Here is a 24535-nt window from a genome sequence, read left to right as displayed (position 1 = left end):
CTATCTATCTATTTATATATCTATATCTCTATCTATCTATACATAAAAGGCTAAGTGACCAACCGTCCTACTGTCCGACCGACTGATCGGCCAGTACATATAGTACGCACTGGCAATTTAAAAATAAACGTTGACACACACATGCATGATACATATAAAGCTCTTGCTGGTGTCAATTGTACGTGAGTGTTTCAATCTGTCATTGTCGATCATGAATTTGGTTGTTTTTGTTGACATTCTGAAGCTGAAAGCAGCACAGTAACAGAATATGAAGACCAACAATTGGCACAACATACCTGTGAAGCTGAAAGAAGCCTCCATTCACAGAATGCTAGCATTTGCAATGACTATTTGTTCTAATTATTTTCTTTTCAGTGTGCGTGAATCCAGGCACTGGACCACTAATTTGCATATAATGAAAAAGATTTGTCTTAAAAATTGAAAGTGGAAACATTTTATTTTAAAGATAGTGTCATTTTGACGAAGGTCTTTTCTTTCTTCTCCCAAGGTATATTATCCAAACTTGGGATGGATGTGCATTGACGCCACCGATCCAGAGAAGGGGAACTGGCTTCGATATGTGAATTGGGCTTGTTCAGGAGAAGAGCAAAATTTATTTCCACTGGAAATCAACAGGGCCATTTACTATAAGACTTTAAAGGTAAAGAGTGTTAGAATTAGTCTCTGTTACTCTGCATGCATTTTTGCAAATACTGTCCTTAGCTGTGACTGTCAGTACAACTTTGCAAACATTGAAAGGATTATATTTGAAAGTGGTTCATCAACACATTGAAGGTCTGTGTTTTAAAATATCTGGTTACCACTGCTTCATGTGCATAAGAGCACTAAAGCATGATGATTATGTTAAGTAATTATTTGCTGCATCTTTATAGATACTGATGAGTTAAATGTGTGGCAGCTCCTTCCCTCCTCCTAAGATACAGATGCATTAGGAACTGTCTGACAGGCTGGTTTAGCCAATGGAGGAAACCAGCAATAGCTCTGCAGTTCTGTGCTAACTGAAAACAGGCATGGTCTTCAGTGTAATGTAGCCTTGGATTAGATTTTTCCTAAATTTTATTAAGAATTGGGATTAAGTAGAACATGTTTCTTCCTTTGTGAAATTTTTATTTGGAGACATTCATTGCTGAGATGAAAAGAAGAGGAAAGTAATTTGTTAGGGTTTGAAGCGATGTCAAAGGTCACTGAATACATCAGGGACGTTAGTATTAGGAAGCATTGAGTGTGGCTGCATTTCTGCAAGAAACACGCCCCTGTCTGTCTCCTGTCACTTCTCTGAAAGCTAATCTGCACTCCTCCTGCATGGACATGTTCTCGAAGGCGGAGTCTTGAGGCTCTAAAGATAGGTGATTGTTGCTTTTTGGAATAGATCTGTTTGCTGAAATTGTTGTAAGGCAAATTTCTCTTTATTCACTGACTTCTATTAAAAATGTCATGGAGTAGGAGGACAGCCATAAAAAAGCGATCTCCATGACATCAGAAACTGGCGTTGAGCAGGCATTTGGATCCTGGTCAGCATTGTGGCAGGCTGGGCTTGGCTTGTCTGGTAGCAGTAGAGCTTCTGGAAGTTCAGCGAACATATAGCTGCTTAATTTTCCTGTCATTTTTAGACAATTGGATTGTCCTCTGCCTCAACCTTTGGTATTTTTGTTGTACTTTCTAATTTAATACTTCCATAGCCTTCTCATTTCCTTTCTGCTGTGTTGTTATAGCATGATTTTCTATTGGGTATTACTATAGTTTCATTACACTGGAATTTGAAATTAGATTTAAATTTGATTCAAGAATTCATTGTGTTTCTCAGACTTATTTAAAGTGGGAATTATATCTGGTTGAATCAGTGTGACAGAATCCTGGGGGAAATGAAATGCCAGCAGAAGGATGAATCTGAGACAGTCAAGGAAGGAGAAAGGAGGTTTCAAGGGAGAACCACCCCTCGGTGTTACGACACTTTGAAGTTCCGTCATCAGACTGCTGTCTCTGACAGCAAATCTGAGAAACACTGAGAAGCAAGAGAGACAGTATTTGGGAGAGTGAACTCTGAAGCCAGGCTTCTGGATTAGATCCCAACTTGCTGTGTGACCCAAGAAAAGTCCCCTTATTTGTAAGAGATAGCTAATAATTGACTTCATAGAGTGATCATGGTGATTTCTATGTACTGATAGCGCTCCTAAGAAGTGCTAAATAAATGGAAGTTGCTATTTTTGGCGAGGTGGTATAATGTGGTTAGGGGTGTAGCAGAATGTCTTGTGAGTGGATTTGGCTTCCAGATGTGTGACCCTGATATTTAGAGCATCTGTCTTGTAATAGCATGCTATTACATCTGTGCCTTTTTTCATCTGTAAAAATGGAGTTAATAGTAAAATTTATAGTTGTTGCAAAGATTAAGCAGGATGGTATGAGTAAGGTTCTGTGATGTGTTCCTAGTCTCACCCAAGTACTCAGAGTTGTTAACTACCTGCACTGCTACGATTTCTATCTAACTTCTTCTGAAGTAACATAGTTCTGATCTTTGCAGACCTCCCCCAGTCCCGACCTTAGATGTTTGCTCAGGTATGCACAAGACCTTTCAGAATTCTTACCAGCGATTATCTAACTACAGATTAGGCTTTCTGTGAGTTAGATTTTGTAAATAAATTACATGTGATGCTCTTCTGTGCTCACCTCTCAACTGTCACGTTGATAACTGGAAAATCCCAATGTTGATTTAGTTGGTAATATAATTAAAAAGGTATTTTAAAGCTTTGAAAGTTATCTGTTAACCTGGTGTCCATTCTTTTTTTCATTAGTTTGACAAATATTTATTGTCTAGTAGGTACCAGGTATTCTTCTATAGTAGTGAGCCAAACAGATAAGATCTCTGGTCTCATGGAACTTCCAATATATGGGGAGGAAGCAAGATAATAAGCAAGTGAGTAAGTAAACAAAATAATTTCAGATCTTGATGAGGGCTTAGAAGACAATGAAATGTGATAGAGACTAGGGAGAGAGCTGCTTTATCTCTGGTGGGCCAGGGAAGGTAAGTCAGAATGAACTCCCCTCACTGGCTTGTGTGGTCAGCCAGCCACACACACATCTCTGCAGGAAGAGCGGTCAGGCAGAGAGGCCCCAAGAGAAGCAGAGATCTTCCAGTAGGAATATGCTGGAGCTGGTTGTTGTTGTTATTTTAAAGGTCATTGTGGTGGGAACAAGGGAAAGAATGTTAAATGAGTCTGGTGAGGTGGACAGCGCCAGATAAGGTGTGGTGGCGTTGTCTTCTCTTCAGTTCACCCATTCCAGAGTTGAGGTTTCTTACCTGTGACTTTTAAAAGGTCAGATTGGGATAGATTATAGGGAAAGCATGGATGTGATAAGTGTGTTCCTGTAATTCTGGAGTCTTTTATTTCGACTTGATGTCAAGAATGTCTTTTGGAACCTTTGCCTCTTCCTATTTGGTCTATTAAAATTTCAAGTTTATGTTTACTGGTCTTTAGAGATGAGAGTATGCTTGATTATGGTAAGCCTGTCAGAATCCAGAGGAAAAGTTGGAAGAGTTTAAAAAGTCTTTCTTTTTTTCTGGTTATATATTTTTTGTTAAACATCAAAATACAGTACAAAAAAAGAGGTTGTTTGGACTTTTGACTTCATATTTTTTAATGCAGCTTTTATATTTCCTGTGTTTCAGAACAAAAATTTTTGTTTATTATGAAGTTTGACTTATAAAATCTTAAATGTGGTAAGCAGTAAAGACAAAAAACAGTAGAGGCAAACAGTCATTGATTTAAAAAGTAATAATATTTTCCTCTTCATATTGAAATCGATATTTTGTATCGATTTTAATATGAAGTTGGGAAGTACTTAGTTCAATAATGTAATCAACTCAGTTGCTAAAAATTTTGAAGGTTATTCAAACAAATCACATTGCTTTTAATTCATCAACTCATTAGCCATTTAGAAATTTTATATTAGACTAGAGGCCTGGTTCACGAAATTTGTGCACGGGGGAGGGGGGTGTTGTCTCTCAGCCCAACCTGCACCCTATCCAATGTGGGACATCCCTCTCACAGTCCAGGATTGCTGGCTCCCAACAGCTTGCCTGGCTGCCTGATTGCCGCTAACCTCTTATGCCTGCCAGCCTGATCACCCCTTAACTTGCCCCTGCCGGCCCGATTGCTCCTAACTGCCCTCCCCTGCCAGCATGGTTGCCCCCAACTGCCCTCCCCTCCAGCCTGGTTGCCCCCAACTGTCCTCCCCTCCAGCCTGGTTGCCCCCAACTGCCCTCCCCTCCAGCCTGGTTGCCCCCAACTGCCCTCCTCTGCTGGCCCAGTCACCCCTAGCTGCCCTCTCCTGCTGGCCTGATTGCCCACAATTGCCCATCCCTGCTGGCCATCTTGTGGCAGCCATCTTGTGTCCACATGGGGGCAGCCATATTTGACCACCCGGGGGTGGTCTTCTTGTGTTGGAGTGATGTTCAATGTGCATATTACCTCTTTATTATATAGGATTGAGGTAAGAACAGATTCTGGTATGCTATTTTTTGGGGGGAGAGGGCATGTTTTTATATTGTGTTATTTTGAAGTGAAAAGTATGTGCTGATAATTAACGTCATTCAGTTGCTAGCACAGATAATACAGGTGGTACCCTTGGAAGACTGGAGCGGACGCTTAAGCTCGGAGTCTGGGAGGTTCCTGGAACAGGGCCGGTGGGTGTCTTCACCCCTTGTGCTGCTCGTGTTGTTTGGATTAGAAATAAATTGGGAATGCATTTTTTTTTTTCTCCTTTCCATGTTTGTTTTCACTTTGGTTTTATTTAAGTCTTTACATGTTTCCACAAACTAATCATTTCAAATATTTTATGATACCACCATTTCATAAATGTGACTTTTTATTTATTTATTTATTTATTTTTATACCTAGAAACTTACAGGATTACTCCTCCCATAAATGCGACTTAACAAGAAAAAATAGAGAGCTGAAACCGGTTTGGCTCAGTGGATAGAGCGTCGGCCTGCGGACTGAAAGGTCCCGGGTTCGATTCTGGTCAAGGGCATGTACCTTGGTTGCGGGCACATCTCATTGACATTTCTAACTCTCTATCCCTCTCAATTCCTCTCTGTATAAAATCAATAAAATATTAAAAAAAAAAATAGAGAAGCAAACTGTACATTTGGAACTATAAATGGTTTATTTAAACAAAAAAGCCTGTTCCTTTAAAAGAAACATATTACCTCATCAGAGTGCCAAAAAGTATTATAATGGCTATTTAATTCATAAAAAATCTTATATGTAACTCATAAAATCTTATGTATTTTAACTCATTAAAATCCTACTCGTATTAGGTAAGTATTTTTTTGTGTTTGTTTTGTTTAGGTTTAACAGACTCAAGAAAGGAAATGATAGTACATTGGCTTAAAGATAAGAAAAGGACAGGTTTTAACTATCCTTGGGGGAACAAAATAAACAGTGGCTTGTTTATTTTAAAGACTTTAGAATGTTTTTAATATTTGAACTAAATGAACAGTGAGTTTTGCAGAGAATGAAACAAAATATTTAAAGGGCATTATCTGGGAGGTATGTTGAACTTAGGAACTGACATCTTAGTTTACAAATAAGGGCATCTTTTTCCATAACCTATAGTGCAGTGATCTAAAGCAGGATGCTGATAAGGTGTATTGTTTATTAGCTAGTCTCTGTACCTTATTCATATTTTGCCAGTTGTTCCAATCATGTCCTTATAGGAAAAGAAAACTCAGTTGAATTCAGATATAATGTCTTTTTCTTAGTCTCTTTAGTTTGCTTTTATAACCTTGCACTTATTTTGTAGAATGTCCCACATTTTGTGCTTCTCTTGTATTTCATCGTGATTAGATTCCATTTATTCATGTTGGGCAGCAATCTACAGAAGTGATGCCGTGTTTTTTTCTGTGCTTAGTATGAGGAGGCACATATGTCTTAATATCATTTATAAAGACAGTTTTTATCTTTGTGATTAGTAAATGTTTTAGAGGGAGAAATTTTGAAACTTCGCAAATATTGTCATTCTTCAAATTTGTTTTTGTAAGTTCCACCAATAATTCTTGCCTGAATCAATTATTACTGTGATAATTACCAAGTGGTGATTTTCTATTTCCATTTATTTTTAATTGAATTTGTTGGGGTTATATTGGTTAATAAAATTACATAGGTTTCAAGTGTATAACTATAATACATCATCTGTATATTGTATTGTTTGTTCACCATCCAAAGTCATCTCCTTTCACTATTTATCCCTCATTTACCCTTTTCTACCTGCCTCCATTATTTCTTTTTTATTGATTAGTTGGGATCTGCTTTAATGAAGTTTTCCTTCTTATTTATTTGTTCATTTATTCATTTATATCAGTATGAACTCATTGATTCTTATTTTATTCATAAGGTTTTAGGTAAAATGTTACTTGTGTTGACCTTCTCAGAAGTATTTGAACAGATGAGTCATTGCGAGAGAAACCAGTAAGACATTTCCCTAAATTCTATTTAGGAGTGTAATCTTTATACTCAGTATATTTGTTCTTCAGAGTCTGGTTCTAGGTGCAATCAGTATGAAAGTTAAGAATTAATGTTTTAGGAACATAATACATGTGAGGTATTTTTAGGCATTTCTTTATAAATTGTCATGGAAAATCGATGAGGTACGGAGGGGAGATGGTGAATTCTCCGTGGACCTGAGTAGGGTGGTGGCAGTGCACAGATACTACACTGCCAGGACGCTTTCCTGTCCTCTTCGCTTTTCCGTGATACAGTTAGCGGCGACTTAAACATGTGCAGTGGCATATAGTTCTTCCTTATCAGGCTTAGCTTGCTCTTGGAATCTGAACCGTGCACTGGTAATTAGATTTCAGCACTTCTCTTTCCAAACCTCTTGGTCCTTTCTAATTGTGCTCCAAATTGCTCATCAGCTAGATTTCATGAGCAAAATGGTTCCTTTTTTCCCTTCTGTATGGGTAGTCGGAAGGCTTTGCACAGTCAGATGCGCAGCATAAGGCAGTTTGGAGTTTCCAGCTCCCTCTCGGATCCCTAGCTGGCCTTATGGACCCTGGAGAGGAAGCTGCGGGAAGTGAGGTCCTCCCTCCAGCAGAGGGTTCCTTCCCGCAGCCGCCCCGCCGCCGCAGAGGCTTCAGTAGCCCTTCCTGCCCGGCTGGCCTCTGGCTCGCGGCCCCGCCCCGCCCCCACCCCGCCAACAACCGCCGCTCTGATTGGCCCGGCGCCTGTCTCTTCTCTCCCCGCAGCCAATCGCGCCGGGCGAGGAGCTCCTGGTTTGGTACAATGGGGAAGACAACCCCGAGATAGCAGCTGCGATTGAGGAAGAGCGAGCCAGCGCCCGGAGCAAGCGGAGTTCCCCGAAAAGCAGGAAAGGTAGGAGCCCGCCGCTCCCCGGCCGCCCCGCCGGCGGCAGGATCCGGGCCGCGCGGCGCCCGCAGCGCTCGGTGACCTTTTCCGGACTGCCCGCCTGCCCGCGATCCGCCCCCGGCCGCTGCTGAATCACGGCCGGACGCTGCGTGGGCTCTCTGCTAAGTTGGGCTGGGAATCGGGCGTGGAAAGTGCACGGACCCCGGCGCCGCCCGAAGGCCGGCTGTCACCGCGCTCCCGGACGGCAGGAGAGCCGGGCTTGGGGGGGGAGCTGCAGCCAGGCTCTCCGGAGCCCTGCATCCGGGAATATTCTTAGCTTTTTGTGCTCTTTGCCAGAGCGCGTCCTAAAATGTGTTTCCACGGTGGCATTCCCGGGCCCGCAGACTCCTGGCCTCGTGTCCACCCGGGACCACAGTGAGGGCCGGTCGCGCTGCGGCCGCCGAGGAGCTCGTGTCCCTTGGAGGGCAGAGCAGGCTGGCGGCCACACCACCGCTCCGTGCGGGCAGCTCGGGCACCTCGGGCACTGTCACTCTCCGAGGGGCTGGGCCCTGTCACTCCGGCCGCCCCGCACCCCCCTCCCCCGGGCCGTGCCTGTGCTCCGCTCTGCTCTGCTCTCCGGGATGGGCCTGCCACTCTCCACCCCACCCCACCCCACTCCACGCGGCGCCGCGCAAGATTGCAACCCGCTCAGGGGTGGGCTCAGGTCTTAGCACGGCGGATATTCCCGAAATCAGACCATTAGCGAAATGGAAGTTGAAGAGAACGTTGTTTTGTCATTTTTGACTCAACTCCAAGAGTGTTGTTTTATGATGTTTTCCAGCCAAGGTAAAGCGTAGTCATGCTTACAAAAGGGAGGGGATAATTTCCGGGTAGGAAAATAATTTGGTTGCATATATCATATTTCTAGCTGGCAATTTGACACGTTGTTGGGATTTAAAAAAAAAAAAGATTTTTTATGTGAATTTGTGAATCTTCCATAGAACCTAGTTTGAATATATGCCAAGGCACAATATGGCAGTTTCTTACTACAATATAAAACTTTTGTTTTTGCTCTCTTTAGTCGTAAATTTTTATAGTCATCTGAACTTATGAATCTACCCTTTACTCATTACATTGCAAAGTGAATTGTGGAAATCACACTGTAAAATCACAACATAAACTTGATTTAGGAAAAAAGTAAAAATGATACTTAAAAGTGTAGGCAAGAAATCCTTTTTGATTTTTCCACTACATAGTAGTCTTCGTATTTCACAGTATCATGAGAATACAACTAAGTCATCCAAGAGACAGTTTGTGGGCCTTTTACTAAATACATGTTCGGTATTTGTTGAACATGATTTTGCTAATGTTTTAAGTCATTAAATAATTTAATCCTGAATTAGATGATCAGGCTCTAGGAAATCTCCTCTCCCCCCCCCCCCCTTTTTTTTTTTTTTTTTTTTTTTTTTTACTGTTTTAACCGGGTATTGAGATTTTGTTTACATTAGGCTTAGTGCATAATAGTTTGCAAAGTGCTCACATAATTCACCTTGTTCCTTTAATTAGTGTTCATTTTGTTTGTAACTAATGTCACCAGCCTCTCCGGGTAAGTTGTGATTTTCAAGGGCTAGAGTTTGGGGGAAGGGAAAGTGTTTACTCGGCTACTAAACCTAACTAACTGATGTATTTAAATACATATTTAGCTTTATGGAATCATCACTCTAGGGCTGTTCTGTTTGGCATGCTTTGGGGTGCATATTTAGAACATTTTATTACTTTTTGCTTTTCTTCTTAATTTATCCCTTAATTTAAAAAATCCATTTATTTAGGTAGATTCAGGAGGGGAAAACTAAAAGTAAACTTTGTTTTAGCATATGAACTTATACACCTGCCTACATTGCTGTTTTTTTTATGTTAAGTAGTTCATATTTTTTTTTATCCTATTATTGTTTTCATAACTACTCAGGGTAGCAAGCATATAACCAAACTGAATCTTAGGTTTTAATTAAAATACTTGGGTGAGGCTCATTCTTAGAACTTAGTCTGTTTTTAACAGCTTACTGGTAATGAGTCCTGTTTGAACTTTATGACCTAAAGTTTGGAGAGTTTAAATAATGAGTCAAGCTTTTTTTGTTTTTCAATTAAATGCTCTGTGAAGGCTAATTTATAGCTTGCAAAGATCTGAAATGAGAACTTTTTATATGAGCCCGGTCATATATAGGTCTTAGACATTTTAATATCTTTTCAGGTAGTGATGTCAGTGAGGAAATCTACAAAAAGCTCACTCAGTAGCAATGTTAACTCAGTATTTCTGAAAGCCAGATGTTGGAGATATGCAGCTGGCAGGTAGATTGACAGTGGATCTAACTTCATTCCAGTCATGAGGCAGACAGAGAAACAAAGGGCTGAATTCTGCGTCGTCCTGGGCCTCAGCTCCTTTGCATGACAGCTGCTATGCCTACAGCTGTGCATGCATGTGGTGCCTTTCAGAATTCATCAGATCGCTGGGGGATCATGAGGCGAGTTCTGGGCAGTGAAAAGCCCTGATTCCTTTACATTCAAAGTGGTCCCTTCTCCCTTTCCTTCTGAGTCTCTGTCTTTAATTCTTCATTCGACTGATGTTTGTTAAGCCTCTGCCATGTGCCAGGCACTCTGCTGGGTAGTATTTCGTAATGGTGAGCAAAAAAGCAGCAGTAACTCTTCTTATGGCGCCTGTAGTGGAGAGACACATGTTAAGTCAGAAAGTTGCTGATCTAGCCTAGATGGTTGGCATGGAGTAGGCCCTCAATGAATATTCGTTGATTGGCAAACAAAGACGCACACAAACCTTCAATGAAGGAAAGGAACGGAGCGCTGTGAGAACACAGTTCACATTGTCTCTGACCAAAGAGCATGCCGTTATGCCATGGGCCAGAGACATACACACCTTGGGCATTTTGAATTCTCAGTTTTATAATTTGATCCAATTTCTTACATGTCTGAGCAGCCCCTGTAATGAGATTGAACATGGGCAGTCCCTTGGATGGGACAGATTAAACTTTTTGGGTATAGAGGAAGAGTGAGTTTTTTAGTGTTAGGTGTTTCGGGTTATTTTAATTTGAACCATAGGAAGGTTATACTCTGGGAAGTAACACAGAAGGGCTAAATTTGGATGTATTTACCATCTTCTCTATCTCTGCCTCCTATTTGTTAGTATGAATTGAATTTGTTTTTTAGCAATAAACAATACTATGGCAAGTGCTCTTTTAGATTAAAATAGAATCTAATCACGGAATGTTTTGTTTCCCTGACCTCTTTTGGCTACATAGGAGCCCTACCCGAAGTTCTTTTACCCCGAGTACACAGGACCTGTATACAATTGGGCTTAACACACACACACACACACACACACACACACACACACACAAACACGAGGCAGGACCCTTGGGTTTTTACCTGTTAACTGGGCAAATTATGTCACCCTCTGGGGCATAGTTTCCATAGCTTTGAAAGTGGGTGCCATTGTGCTCCCTAACCTCACATGGTTGTTGTCAAGAGCAAATGAGATTATAAAAAGAACAGCTCTGTGCAGCCTGTGAGTCCATACTTGCAAGTGCCACCAGCAGTGCATAGCTGACAGCCACTTAGGTGTTTCTCACTGAGGAATTACTGAGTTTGTGACTCATTTAATCAATCAGTATTTATGGAGCACATGTGGGAGCTCAAAATAAGCCGTGGATCTCTTCTGCCTCTCTCCCATGGCTGAACCTCACTCTGTGCCACTTTACCCCCTTGTAGGCCTAATTCAGACCTATCGTTTTCCCCGCTCACAGCAAATTAGGAAATTAGAAAGGGAGAGTTACTGATAGCAGCAAATAGTTTATTGCTGATAGCTGGACAGTAAAGAAGACAAAGTTTATGAGAAAACCAGGGATGAGTTAGAAGGAGCACAGTTCCTTAATGCCACTTAGCAGGTTCAGGTAATCTATATATATATATATAAAACATATATATATAAAAGTCTAAACGGCTGTTACAACTAGTTAATCAAACAACCCGTTGACTAGTTGTTATGACGACACACTGACCACCAGGGGGCAGACGCTCAATGCAGGAGTGTCCCATGGCCACCTCCTGTGGCCAGCCCTGGTCGCCAGATTGCTGGCCAGGCCAAGGAAGCCCACCCATGCACACATTCGTGCACCAGGCCTCTAGTCCTTTATAAAAACTGTAAATAGTCCCTGAGAGTATCAGCTAGTGGATAGTATTTACCTAGGCGACCTTTATTCACCACAGAACAGTTAAATTATAATCAGCTTAAAAAGGAAATTTTATCTGTCTGTACAATCACAGCCCTTCAAATTAAAAACCTCCATACTGTGACGATCACTCAATTTTTTTTGGCATTGTGCATGTTTGAAGTTCTTTCTTCAAAGGCGACAATTCCTATAGAAATTTGTAGTCCATTTAGAGAGGTGAGGGATCCACATGGAAAATAACTTGACCTGAGGTAGTTTACAAAAAGAAAGTGCTAAACTAAAGGACTGTTGGCGCCGAGAGAAGGAAAGGGCCCTCTGGCTGGGGTGGCTGGGAGTCTTTAGACAGGGTGGTGGGATGGTGCATCTCAGAATGGGGAGCGAGAGGACGTGCAGAGGAGCTTAGGCACTGAGCAGGTCAGTGACACGAGTGTGGATGCTCTCCCCCAGATAGTCAACCAGTAGTGCGGTGTCTGCATCAGAGACTGTTCTGAGTGCTGAGGAAGGTGCAGGTTCCTGCTCTCACGGGATTGACATGCTGGAGAGAGAGGGGAGCGGCCAGCAAGATGAAGGACAGTCCTGTAATGTTAATGGAGTGGGTGTGTGGGGTGCAGAGGGGTAGTAGCCAGCAATGGCTTTTTGATCGGAAATGATACAGGGTGGGCCTGCCGAGAGCTCCAGGAAGAGGAGCTGTTTGGGTGTTGCTGTTAGCATTTTGGGAAACATATTGATGGGCTGGGCATAGTGAGGGCCACCTAGGAATTCACGTGAGTTTTTTTGAATTATGAAGCTTAATTTTACAAATGGACATGTTGGCGTCTTTTCTACCAGGCACTGCACTTAGTGTCTGGATTGGTAGGGAATGCTAGAGATGACCAACTACCCAGGGGGGAGTTTCTCCATTTTATTGCAGCTCAATGCAAGTCAGACTTAAACTGTTTTAATTGATGTCTTTGGGGTTCAGGATAGGGCGGGGATGGTGGGCAGAGGAGGTGATGCTGGTGTGTGGTCACACAGTGGAGCACAGTGGGGAGGACCTGTGATAAAGTGAGGAGGGAACGGAGGAAAGAGTGGCGCATGAGGTGGGGAAAGAACTCATAAGGACACAAGGTCAGAGGCCACTGCTAGACAACAGGTAGAAGCATAGAGATGCAGCAAGAGACTTCCATGGAGACAGAGCCTCGTGGGCAGGGGTGTGTGGATCTGACGCAAGGCACAGTAATGAGCGTGGGGTGGTGCTGAGTCGGGCTGAGCACTACCGCGGACATCCTAGTTAGCCTGTGCTTCTGGGGTGTCCAAACCAGCCCCATGGTTTGCACCAGCTCCTGCTGAGAACGTGGAAATCAGTGAGATTGGATAACTTGTCTGAGTGTCAGAACTCAAATCCAGGTTTTCCATGCCTTCTCCTCTGCAGAATATGCAGCTGTCTGTCCCCTTTCACCTGTGGTGGGCAATAGCAGTGGAAGTGACAACACTGGTTTCATTGAAAATTAAAATTATAGAACACATTGAATAAACACAGGAAACAGATGGGCTTCAGTGGCGTTTGATCTCCTCACCTTCCATAGCAGCGGACAGCTATTCCAGGCTCCTTGGCCACAGCTGAAGGGCAGAGGCCTGGCTGCAGGACTGAGGCCTGGTAATGATGGCAGACAGACCGAACCTTCTGGGTGTGTGGTAGGCAGGCCCTCTGTCCACTCCCTCCCCAGCTCACCGTAGTCCCTGTTTAGAGGGGTGGAGCAGGGTGTGGGCAGGTGGAAGTGGGGCCGCAGCTAGATGGCTTGTGAGAGGGTCCCAAGTGGAGAGGTTCTTGGCCCTTTACAGCTCTCGCTGCCTTAGCGTTGAGGATACCTTTGCTGAGCGTTTGGTGTCCCATCTCCGGTGATCGCCTGCCAAGTCATTTGCTACTACTGTTGTGGTGGTCGGTTTTTGAAAATGCAGTACAGTTTTAATGTTTTTTTAAACCACTCAGATTAAACATGTGTCAGGCATTACAAGAGTTTTGGCTGAGTATTTTGATATGGACATATCTCATAATTGGACATTTATTTGCACATCATGTCATCATGTGATAGATTATTGCTTTCTATTGATGGTAACCATGGTGGCAGTTGCTTTTGTTTCTTTAGCAAGTCTTGCAAAAACTTAGCTCTGTGCTTGGTGCTCTATATATGGCCACTTACCATGGTGTCAGTTACAATTTTTGATTTATGATGGTGCAGCTAACTAGCTAGGTGCTAGGCGGTGGTGTTCAGCAAGTTAAATGTATTCTTGACTATGGTGTTTTCAGTTTACAATGGGTTTATCAGGATGTGACCCCATCGTAAGTCCAGGAGCGTCTGTACCTCATTGCTAATCCTCCCAGCGGCCCCGCAAAGCAGTGATCGTTTCGGTCATTGCCCTCTGTAGATGAGGAAACCGAGGCTCAGAGGGGTCACGTGGTTTGCCCAAGTTCGCCCAGCTATTTAAATTACTTGGCCTTACCTAAATCCAGTTTTTATTAATAATGTTTCTAAGTAGAACAGTTATCCTGAGTAAGTAGCAGTGTTTTTATAAACTGGCTTTGCCAATTAGGATGAATTTTCACTACTTAGTTTGAATGGCTCAGTTTAATCCTAAAGAATAAGGTAATATAGAATGATTAGGGGAAGTCTTTAGTATTGGAAAGGTAAGTTATGGTGAGAACGAGTGCCTTCAGCTATTCTTCTTGTGGGGGTTTATGGTCCGAGTAGATTTATTGTATTCCTTTGATCACCTAAAACAGCTTTTTAAAACACTGACAGAGTACATTTTATTCCTTGTTAGCTCTTGTTTAGTGTTTTGTTTTTTTTTATTCTTTAAAAAAAAATGTTTGTTTTTGAACGATAAAGAGATAGAAACATCAGTGAGAGAGACAAGTCATCCATCAGCTGCCTTTAGCGAGCTCCCTAACGGGGATGGAGCCCACAACCTGGGCACATGCCCTTACCGGGAATTGAACAAGTGGCCACTTGGTTCTTGGGTTGACATTCAACCACTGAGCCACAGCAGCCAGGCTGTCAAAGTGTTCTTTAACATATTTGTCTGCTCGAGATTCTGAATATTCTATTTTTCTTAAGTTTCATATTGTTTTTGAAATCAGTTGAGAAGCCGCAAGGGCAGAGTGAGACTTTGCCTTTGCTGACTCCCTCCACAGCACTGGTGGCAGAGCACCCTGGGTTGGTCTCACCGATGATTTTAAGAGCCCCTGGTGTGGGGCTTCCTCCTCTGTGCCAGTGTCTTTTGTTGAGAATGACTGGCTAAATACTAAGAATGACTGAATAAAATATAATTTTAAATGTTTTCACAAGCTGAGTTTTATGGATCGTAAACATGTTTTAATTAACATTCACTAAAAATTAAGTCTAGAAATTAAGTGCAGTTCTGATTTGTGAACATCAGTGAGTTAAGTCACGCTTGTTGTTAGTTTCTTTCACTGTCTTCGGTAAAAATTAGGGATTTTGTTTGTTTTGTCAAATACTTATTTGGGGGGTAACTTTTTATTTTTTACTTTTCCAAGAGGATCTCATTTGAAGCAGGACCTTCGCCGAAGGTTTTGTTCACTGATAAAGCTGTGCCTGTGCTGGTGACTTGACTCACGCCTGAGAGAAGCATGAAAGGAAGCGAGAGTGAGAGAGGAGTTGCCCTAACCTGTCCATGTGCGCTCTTAAGTTCTCCTAACGAGGGGCAGGGCTTGCTTTCTTAACTGCATTTATTTCGCCACAGAGCCTATAGAATTTCTATGTGTTTATAAAGTTTTAAGAACTTCTTGAATTTGTAACAAAATGTAAAATGGCCTTTTCTATCTGCAACTTTTACTAGAGGACTTTATTACCGCATCCCCCATGCCTCAGACACATGCTTAGTAATCTGGATTTTAATTTTTCAGATTTCTTAAGTATTTTCCTTTTTGTTCTACCCTTTTCTCTAAAGATTATGAAGCAGTAACTTTAAAAGTTTAAAGCTCAGCCAAAACCGGTTTGGCTTAGTGGATAGAGCGTCGGCCTGCGGACTGGAAGGTCCCAGGTTCGATTCCAGTCAAGGGCATGTACCTTGGTTGCAGGCACATCCCCAGTAGGGGGTGTGCAAGAGGCAGTTGGTCGATGTTTCTCTCTCATCCATGTTTCTAGCTCTCTATTCCTCTCCTTCCTGTCTATAAAAAAATCAATAAAATATATATAAAAAAAGAAAGAAAAGAAAAAGTCTTGTGGGATTATGGGTAAGAGACTAGAAAATTTTCAGTGTTTTTTAGCATTTGTTATAGCACTTTCCTCTTCCCATTTCTGTGGTGACCTGACCCTGAAATTTAAAATATTTTTATGGAAGTTTTAATGTGGTAAATATTGTATCGTTATTTTAAATGCTCTCTATTGGTTAATACATTTATTTTTAATATACAGAGAATATTTGAATATTTTAGAGGCAAGGGATTTATTCTAATGATATAATGATATTGTGTGTGTGGTATATACATATGTCAGTTTCTAAAATAAGATTATGACATCTAAAATTCTTGCTAATTTGATACTTTCAAAATTTTATGTATTTTTATTAGTTTATAACCAAAACCTAATTTTGCCCTTCATGAATAAGCTGTCCTGTGCTCGCTTACGTTCATTTGCGGAGGATTCTCTTCGCTTTGGTAAAAAGAAAGGCAATAAATGCAGCTTAGGTTAAAGCCCCCTCTTTCTTAGTTTCTGTGAAGCTACAGTGATAAACGGCCGTTTCCCCTCGTACTTAGAATTCTAACTATTGATGTAGTCTTTTGTAGGTTTCCTAAGACATCACATGCCCCAAAAATGAAGGCAAACTGGTTTGTTCACCCATGTTTAGAACTTCTAAACGGAATATGTGCAGTGTTTGAAGTTGCCATATGGTTTAGAATGGGCAACAAGGTGATTTTTGTGCCTTTTGTTATTCTTTCCACTGTTCGGCTTCTTCCGGTCAGTTTTCATTCTCTTGCCAATTTGAGGGATAAAATATGGCTGTCGGTTCTATTGGCTGTGTTTTTTGTTTTTAATATGTGAGGTTATCAGGGCCTGTTTCTCCATGGAATACAGGAACTACTGGCTCCAAGCAGAATGGCCGAGGTCCCTGTGAGGGCTTTGGCATCTTCTCTGTGAGCATGTGAACGTGGGATCAGTGCAGACTTAGGTCTTCTTTTCATTTCTTCTAGGTTTACGGTCACAGTGACCTAGTTGCAGTTTTGATTTTTTTTTTTTTTTTTTTTAATACGTGGAACAGTCTTGTCTATTTACACATTTTGGATTGGAATTTTTGTAGGATTAACACGTTAAATTATAATTTCCTTCTTACTGGTGTCCAAAACAAGCAATAAAAAGGAGTGGCTATCTCATTCTTTCTTGGTTGGAATTTTGAACAAGGGCTTAAAATTCTAAATTTGCTTTCTTTTTAAAGAAATTTTACTAGCTTTTAAAAGCTAGTAAATTTTACTAGCTTTTATTACCACAGGAGTTATCTTTTCCTTACTAGGTATGATCTTGGATTATTTGATAATGAGCAAATTTGAGTGTTAAATTAATAAATATCTATTTGCAGTTTTGTTTCTATCAAAATGGTAAATTCAGGATAGAAAATAAATTACTCTCTGTATGCCAAAATAAATTAAATTCATCATTGTAGTAGAGTGTAGAAAACATGAAATGAAAAGAAAAGATGATGCTTAACCAACTATTTCTGACTCTTCAGTTTTTGAGAGATATGGTCTTCTAAACCTCATGGACGACTGTCAAAAAGTCCGAGGAATTGGTAAACTGTTCTCATAGTTAATGATTGTGTTAATGCCTTCAAACCCAGCTTTAATTTTTACACTCAAGCATATTATAAAAACAAATAAACTGCCACCAAAAGTGTTGTTTGATGGGGTGGAAGTATACTGCTGGGCCTCACTGCTGCTTCTGTAGAAATGATAACCTGATTGGTACTTTGCAAAGGGATAGCTATTTAAAAAGAATCCTGAAATGTGTGTGCATGTTGGGTGGAGGGGAGAAGGGAAAAACTGCTGACCCAGCTATACCCAATACCGTGGCACGCTGGAATTACAAGGCCAGGTTCAAATCCCAGTTCACATTCACCCCAAACAGTAGCAGTGTGACTTTGGACAGGTTACTCTACGTGTTTTGATCCTCAGCTTACCTGTCTGTAAAATGGGGATAAGACCTACCTGTAGAGTTGCTGTGAGCCTTGAGCGAGAGCCTCCGACCTTGCTCTGTTCCATTGCCCTCGGTGGGCACCAGCGAAATTAGCCATGTGGTAACTCAGCCTGTCCATTAGCTTATCCAGGCACTTCTAGATTTAAAAAAATAGTTTCAACATGTCCTTTAAGCGTGTAGTTTGCTTTGGTGACATGGAATAGATTGCAAATGAATGAATGAAGTAAATTGCAAAATAGGTAAGAGTACATAGCTGCCTTTGTGCTGCAACTAGATACACGTAAAGGTACTAGAGAACTCAGATGCCGGAGACCTGCTTCTTTCTTAAAAGCGGCCCTGTTTCACTAGTCACCCAAGAGGACACTGGTGGTTACAGGTTGGAGATAGGGAACTCAAGTTTCACTGTTTGCTTGCTGCCCAAATGAAGGTTTTCTATTTTCTTCCTGTCCTTCGATTTTACCGTGGTGTGGTCCAAACCATTTGAAGTGGCTCTGTTCGACTGTTATTACAAAGTTTTAGGCATGTGACATTTTAGATAAACTTTGGATACATTTATTTTAGACGTTAAATTATCAGACAGTACCGAAAATCACTGTGTGGCATCGTTTTCAGTGCTCTGTGATAGATGAGGACATCTGTCAGCTCACGTTCTTTGGATGTGAAATCAGGAAAAAAGTGTGAAAGAGCCATTTGCTTAGGAGAAGTTACTAATTAAGTTGACAATGTCAGTTGTAAGGAAACAAATGCCCTGACTACCTGTGTAACATTCTATTGAGCAATCTGAGCTGTCAGGATTTTTTGTGTTTTTTCTTTTACTCCCAGGGATATCACACTCCCTTTCATGTGAACTCACAGCTTGACTTGTAATAGCTTAGAAGGTCCCTGAATCCCCACACTTTGTGCTCATGTCTGTGTGTGACTATCCGGGGACTGGAGCCTTAGGTTTATCTTGTTTTCAAAGGGGCCTAAGGTTTCTTCCTTTAAAGGTTAGGAACCATTAAAGTATGAACTCGTGTATTTAATTTTAAAAATTAAACAGAGACAGTGGATCACAGACTTAAAGAATATATTTACGGCTTTTGCTGTCAGAGCATTAGTATATATTGATGGGGGCATGGTGTTTGCCAGCATTCTCACCTCTCAGTTAGACTGCCCTCATTGGCTTGTACATTTCCTTATTGATATCTGGGTGGGATCATGTGACTGATGTAGAACAAATGAACAAAAAAATGGATGAATTTAGAGTTGTTAGTGGAGACAGAATACCATTGTCTTCATAAGAAGGAACATATGCTGACAACTCAGGCTTGTAGGTATGGGGTTTCTGTAATTTATTTAGCAGAATCTGCTGTGGCTAAAAAATTCCTATGCACATCATCTCATTTTTCTCCTCTCCTCGGCAGAAGCAGGTAGCTATCACATCAGTGTGTGTCATAGGTCCCATCTGCCATGGGCAGGATTACGTCTCCTTAACCCAGGCATGGCCCACCGCTGCGCAGTGCAGTCTCAGCTCTGTGGATTTCAGCTTTGTGGCTTCCGTCCTCTGAGGACCTATGTTAGTGCGAGTGGCACCCAGCAGTGGCGCGGGGGAGGAGCCAGTCCAGGAAGTCCAGGATTGTCTCACTTTCATTGGAGTCAGCTCTTTGCAGGGCACACAGATCACACAGGGACCGTGTGGGAGCAGGTGAAATGAGTGACTAGATTGAGATGAGACCCTCCCATCATGGGCACTGGCCTAGGAGTCAGCTGTATTTCAGTCCTAGTCCTTTGTGAGTCCTTCCTCCCTGGGGCCTTCTTTTATGCCCCTATTGAACAGGAGAACCATCAACACAGGACAGTGGAGGATAACGCTTGGAGCCTTGCAGAGTGAGACTTAGTGTTTCTAAAAGGCTGTGACCTCCGTGCCGGAGGCTGTGGGAAGTGTTGGAGGTCCCAGCTGTGCTGCCGAGGAGGGCCGCAGGTGCTCCCTCACAGACCGAACGTCCTGCTGTCCCGCTGCATGGCTGTTTACATCACCATCCCTCCTCCAGCCATCACTCTGCCTCTCCCTCCCTCCTACCCCCGGCCTGCTTTCTGCTTCCTCCCTCCTACCTTCCCTTAAAAGAATGTGTTTAAATGAAATATAGATTCTCTGGAATTTTTTTTCTACTCAGAATTCGCTTCTCGTTGACATTAGTGGGGCCTTTCCTCAAAGGGGCTTGATTGTTTTGTACAAAGTTAGATATAAAACTTCAATTTTAAATTCCACCAGTGCAGACTTCTTTGTAGTAAAATACATAAATTCCCTTAGCTCTAAATAAAGGGCCTTATAGATAATAAGCACTCAAGAAAAATTATCAAAATAATTGTACTTCACCATTCTTCCAGAAACTTTACAAAGCACATAGAGCAAGTATGTCTCATTTGCCGCCGGATGGCCACGTTTGACATACTTGATGTAGAGGAAAAATTTTTAATCTAAAAAAAAAAAAATAGTGAGCTTGAGCTAAAAAATATTTTTGAATCCTTACCCAAGGATATTATTTTCCATTGCTTTTTAGAGAGCGAGAGAGGGAAGGAGGGAGGGAAAGAAATAGCCATGTGAGAGAGACATATGGAATGGTTGCCTCCCCCCACTCCTTGATTGGGGCCAGGATGGAACCTGCAACTCAGGCACGTGTCCTTGACCGGGAATCAAACTTGAGACCCTGGAGTCCGTCCCTGGACCAACGCTCTAATCCTGAGCAAAACCAGCCAGGGCAAGCTTGGGCTACATTTGAGTGATTCTGTAGTTTGATACAAGCTAGTACATCAGAGAATAGATGTGTTGTTAAATAGGCTAGTAGGTTTGATTTTAGGTGGATATCAATAAGAAAAGATCTGGAATTGAATTTAAATGTAATTTATGATTTAAAAATAATTATTGTATGAGAATACATTTTCATTCCTTCTCTGTTTCTTGGGTCTGAAAGATGCCTTTGGCAGTTTGGAGTTTGTCGGAATGGGTGAATTTATGCCAGCCAGTGTGCATGCATCAGTCTAGATCAGGCCCAGCTCTGCTGGAGCAGTGAGTGATGCCTCGGCCCATGAGGTTGGCTAGAAGCACATCTGCAGGCCAGAAAGGCCCTGGAGGACATCTGAGGGCTTGGACAGAAGACAGTGAGGTCACTTAGCATAGTCATGAAGAGTCTTAAAATTTATCCTGGAATGAAAGTGTGTCGTTTCATGTAGATCCAAGGGATAGGGCAAGCATGTCAAACTCAAAGGCTAACTCAGGCCAAATACTAGTAAACAAGGTATGCGGCCAGGAGTTTGACATGCTTAGGTTAGGGAGTTTCGTATCTCTAAATTCTCTTATTTTTATAAACAAATTTATTTTTTATTTTATTTTTTTGTTAATCCTCACCCAAGGATATTTTTTTCCCTTTGATTTTGAGAAAGAGTAGAAGGAAGAGAGGGGAGGGAAGTGAGAAAGAAACATTGATGTGAAAGAGACACATTGATTGGTTGCCTTGGGCAGGAGCCCAGACCTGGCGGGGAGATTGAACCTGCAACCCAGATATGTGTCCTTGACTGGGAATTGAACCCGGTATCCTTTGGTACATGGCCGACGCTCTTACCATTTAGCCACACTGGCCAGGGCTATAAATGAATTTCTTAAACCACTACCAATGGGGATTATTCAAGTGCCATTGTCTAATTTTTGCACTTTAGGAGAAGCAAAATAAAAGTTGGTATTGTGCTCACAGTCCACTGCCAAAACATTGATCTGGGAGGCATCAGTATGATTGTTTAAATTAGATTTGTATTTAAATAATTCTGGCTGTAATAACCAAACACACGGTGAAATCAGGAAAGAAGAGGCATGTGGCTGTCACAGGAAGGCCAGTTAGTTTCTGTTTGAAGTAATGTGATGCATAGGGAGAAAGAGTTGGAGGATGTACACCAAAAACCATCAGTGGCAGTTTGAATGCTTCAGCAGTTTTGATGATTTGATGTCCCTTATGAATATTTTAAATCCCTCTTAAATCTTTATAACTGTGTGTCTTGTGGATTTGGTGTTTCTGGGGATAATGCTTCTTTTCTGGACACTTACACTGTGAGAGTTGGAAAACAGAGACACACTTCAGCAAGACCTTTTACTGTGCAGGAAAGGGAGAAGGTTGAGGCGTTTTCAAGCTGTATTTTATAAAATGATATATATTAATCTCAACCAAAGAAAACATTTTCAATTGCCTTGCTAATTCTGCTTTTGAAGTATTTTTAAGAAAAATCTTTCATTTATCTTTCTGCATAACGTAAGCAAATGTTTGCCTAGAAAAATTAAAAAATGCAAACAGATAGGAAAACAGATATTATACCCTCATCAGTAATCACATCAATGAGAGACATCTGTTAACATCTTACGGCAGATCAGCTCAGTTTACGATGATGGATAAACAGTAGACTGATTTTATTGAATGATTTGACCATTGTTCTTATTAAAATTTCTATAAACAGGTAAAGATTGAATTCTAAGTGATGTTAATTGCTTCTTGACTCAGATTTATATCTAGTTTTTACTTCCTGAAAGTATCTTAAAATTAAGTGCTATAGTTAATTCATCAGATATAGTATTATAAAATGTATCATGGACTCTGAGAGGGAAAAAACGCCCTTTCCTTTTAGCTGAGACAATTCTTTAGGGTGTGGCTGTCCCCTCTGTTTTAGGGGGTTGCCAGACACTTGTCCCAGCTTAGCTCCCAGTCCTGGTTTGTTTGGCCACAGGGGACTAACACCTGAGCTTGAATTAACTTCTGTACTTTGTATTCGCCATTTCCCTTTTTATATGTGAGGTTGCAGACTTTAGGTATATATTATTTCCCTGTAAAATAAAGGCTCTTGAAAATCCACAAGAAGAACGCTAGAAATGAAAATAATTTTAGAACAGAATAACAGTTTTAAGTTTCAGAGGTTTTTAATTAGGCTCTAAAATAATTTTGTTTATGCCACAACGTTTTCTGAGGTTCTGAAGAGTATAAGGAAATTTAGTGCCTTCCAATTTGAATTTACAAAAGTTTATTTCTAGTATTTGGAATTATTCAGTCAGAGCTACTAAAAGCCTTTTTTTTTTTAGAGAAATTAAAGGTCCCTTCAGACTGCTCTCTGCTGTTTTCCCAGCAGCCTGACATTTGGAGGAGCCATGGCTGCAAAGGCGGTGCACCCGCGGCGGGACACAGGCATTCCAGGAATTCACACTGTGCTCGCAGCTCCGAAATGGCCAGAACTTTTCCATTGTTTCTGTTGGAAGCCAAGTCTAGAGTCCTGACTTAATACCATAACCAACTTAAAACGGAGAGGTTTTATTTTTATAATTCGCCTCCAGGTTGCAGGCAGCTCTTGGCGAGTTTACAGAAAAAGGTTTGAAATTACGCCCAGGGAGCTTAACATTTCTTCCCATCACGTACATTTCAGTTATTTGATGTGTAAAAGAAATCTATGGAAAATGAATAGTGTATTACGTTCATAAAACCAACTGTTAGAGCATCTTATTGCTTCAAATGTCTCTCTGTTAAACACACGGACTGATGGGCTAAGGCCCCAGGTGGCTTGTTTACCCACTGATCTCACCTTGACCATTTGTAAGGGCCACTTCTGATCAGCTGATAAACACATCCCCTTTGTAACCTTTGATCTTTATGGTGACAGTTTCTGATGCCCAGTCCTCATAGTTCTGCACCAGGTTGCCTGATCATCCCATCAGTGGCTTTTGATGACTTCCGGTTTGTTTGTTTTTTTTTAAAGCATACATTAAGGATATTGAAATATTTGAAACGGACCGTTATTTCCTTGTGGAAAGTTTAGTTTTATGTATGTGTCCAGCTGCTCTCCACTCATCACTCCAGCAGGAGAATGTTATTAAACTACCACCACATGTAAAGCACATCCGAGGCTGTGCTCTGACTACCCTTGACCAGCTCACACATAATAACATCATTTAGGCCACTTGTTAAGCTAACAACTTTGCTATTATCCGTTGATTCTCCATCTTTGCTACCTGATCTGTTAGAGAGCTTTTTTTTCTTTTCTTTTTTTAATCCTATAAAATTCATTTAATATGACCTTCATCCTTCCCACTGCCCCTGTTCAGCTGCTTTTCCTTTGCTTTCAGAATTCTGACTTACCTCTGGGAACCAGATATCCCCAGTGTTGATATCAGTGCCACACTGGCCTACTTTCACAAAAATCACACCCTTGCCTTTCAAAAACTTAAAAAAGTTGTATGATGTCTTTATTTAGGATGAATTTCTCAAACTTGCCTGAAATGCAGATGGCACTGTTAATTCACTCTTTTTTTCTTACCTCACCCAAGGATACCTTTTCCATTGATTTTTTTTCTTTTTAAAAGAGAGAGAGAGTGGAAGGGAGGCAGGGAAAGAGAGAGAAACGTTGATATGAGAGACACATCAATTGGTTGCCTCCTGCCATTGCCCTGACTAGGGCTGGTGCAGGCCGACACTCTGACCACTGAGCCACGTGGGCCAGGACTCTCTCCCACCTTTTAATGTAGCCCCTTAATTCCGTCCTTTGTGTCTCTTCTGTTCTCTACGGTCTGTGACCTCAGTTTAGCAGAGTACAGAATTGGAGCCTCTCTTCAGTCACATGTGAAAACAGGCTTCTGATCTTCCAATTCCTATGAGTGACCCTCTCATTTTGGGCAGGAAGAAGAGGTAGATTTTATGAAAGAATGGCTGTGAAAGCAGGAGTTCCCAGATGATAGTGTCAT

The 24535-nt window shown here is 41.5% G+C and overlaps 1 protein-coding gene across 5 annotated transcripts in view; it reads left to right on the top strand.

Moving 5' to 3' along the window:
* Positions 1-24535, top strand: part of PRDM2 (PR/SET domain 2) — a 105620-nt gene that overhangs the window by 42871 nt on the left and 38214 nt on the right. For 4 of the 5 annotated variants that reach the window (XM_084875286.1, XM_084875291.1, XM_084875290.1 and 1 more), the window contains 2 exons: positions 509-661; positions 7265-7391. In XM_084875286.1, the coding sequence (XP_084731412.1) occupies positions 509-661; positions 7265-7391 (280 nt within the window). The remainder of the gene's footprint in view (positions 1-508; positions 662-7264; positions 7392-24535) is intronic. The other variant, XM_084875288.1, reaches the window with a different exon arrangement.

The sequence above is a fragment of the Pipistrellus hanaki genome (assembly GCF_964339955.1).
Source record: "Pipistrellus hanaki genome assembly, chromosome: 2".
In the NCBI taxonomy this organism is placed as follows: Eukaryota; Metazoa; Chordata; class Mammalia; order Chiroptera; family Vespertilionidae; genus Pipistrellus; species Pipistrellus hanaki.
Note: the sequence above shows the minus strand (reverse complement) of the source record. Positions and strands in the feature narration are given on the sequence as shown.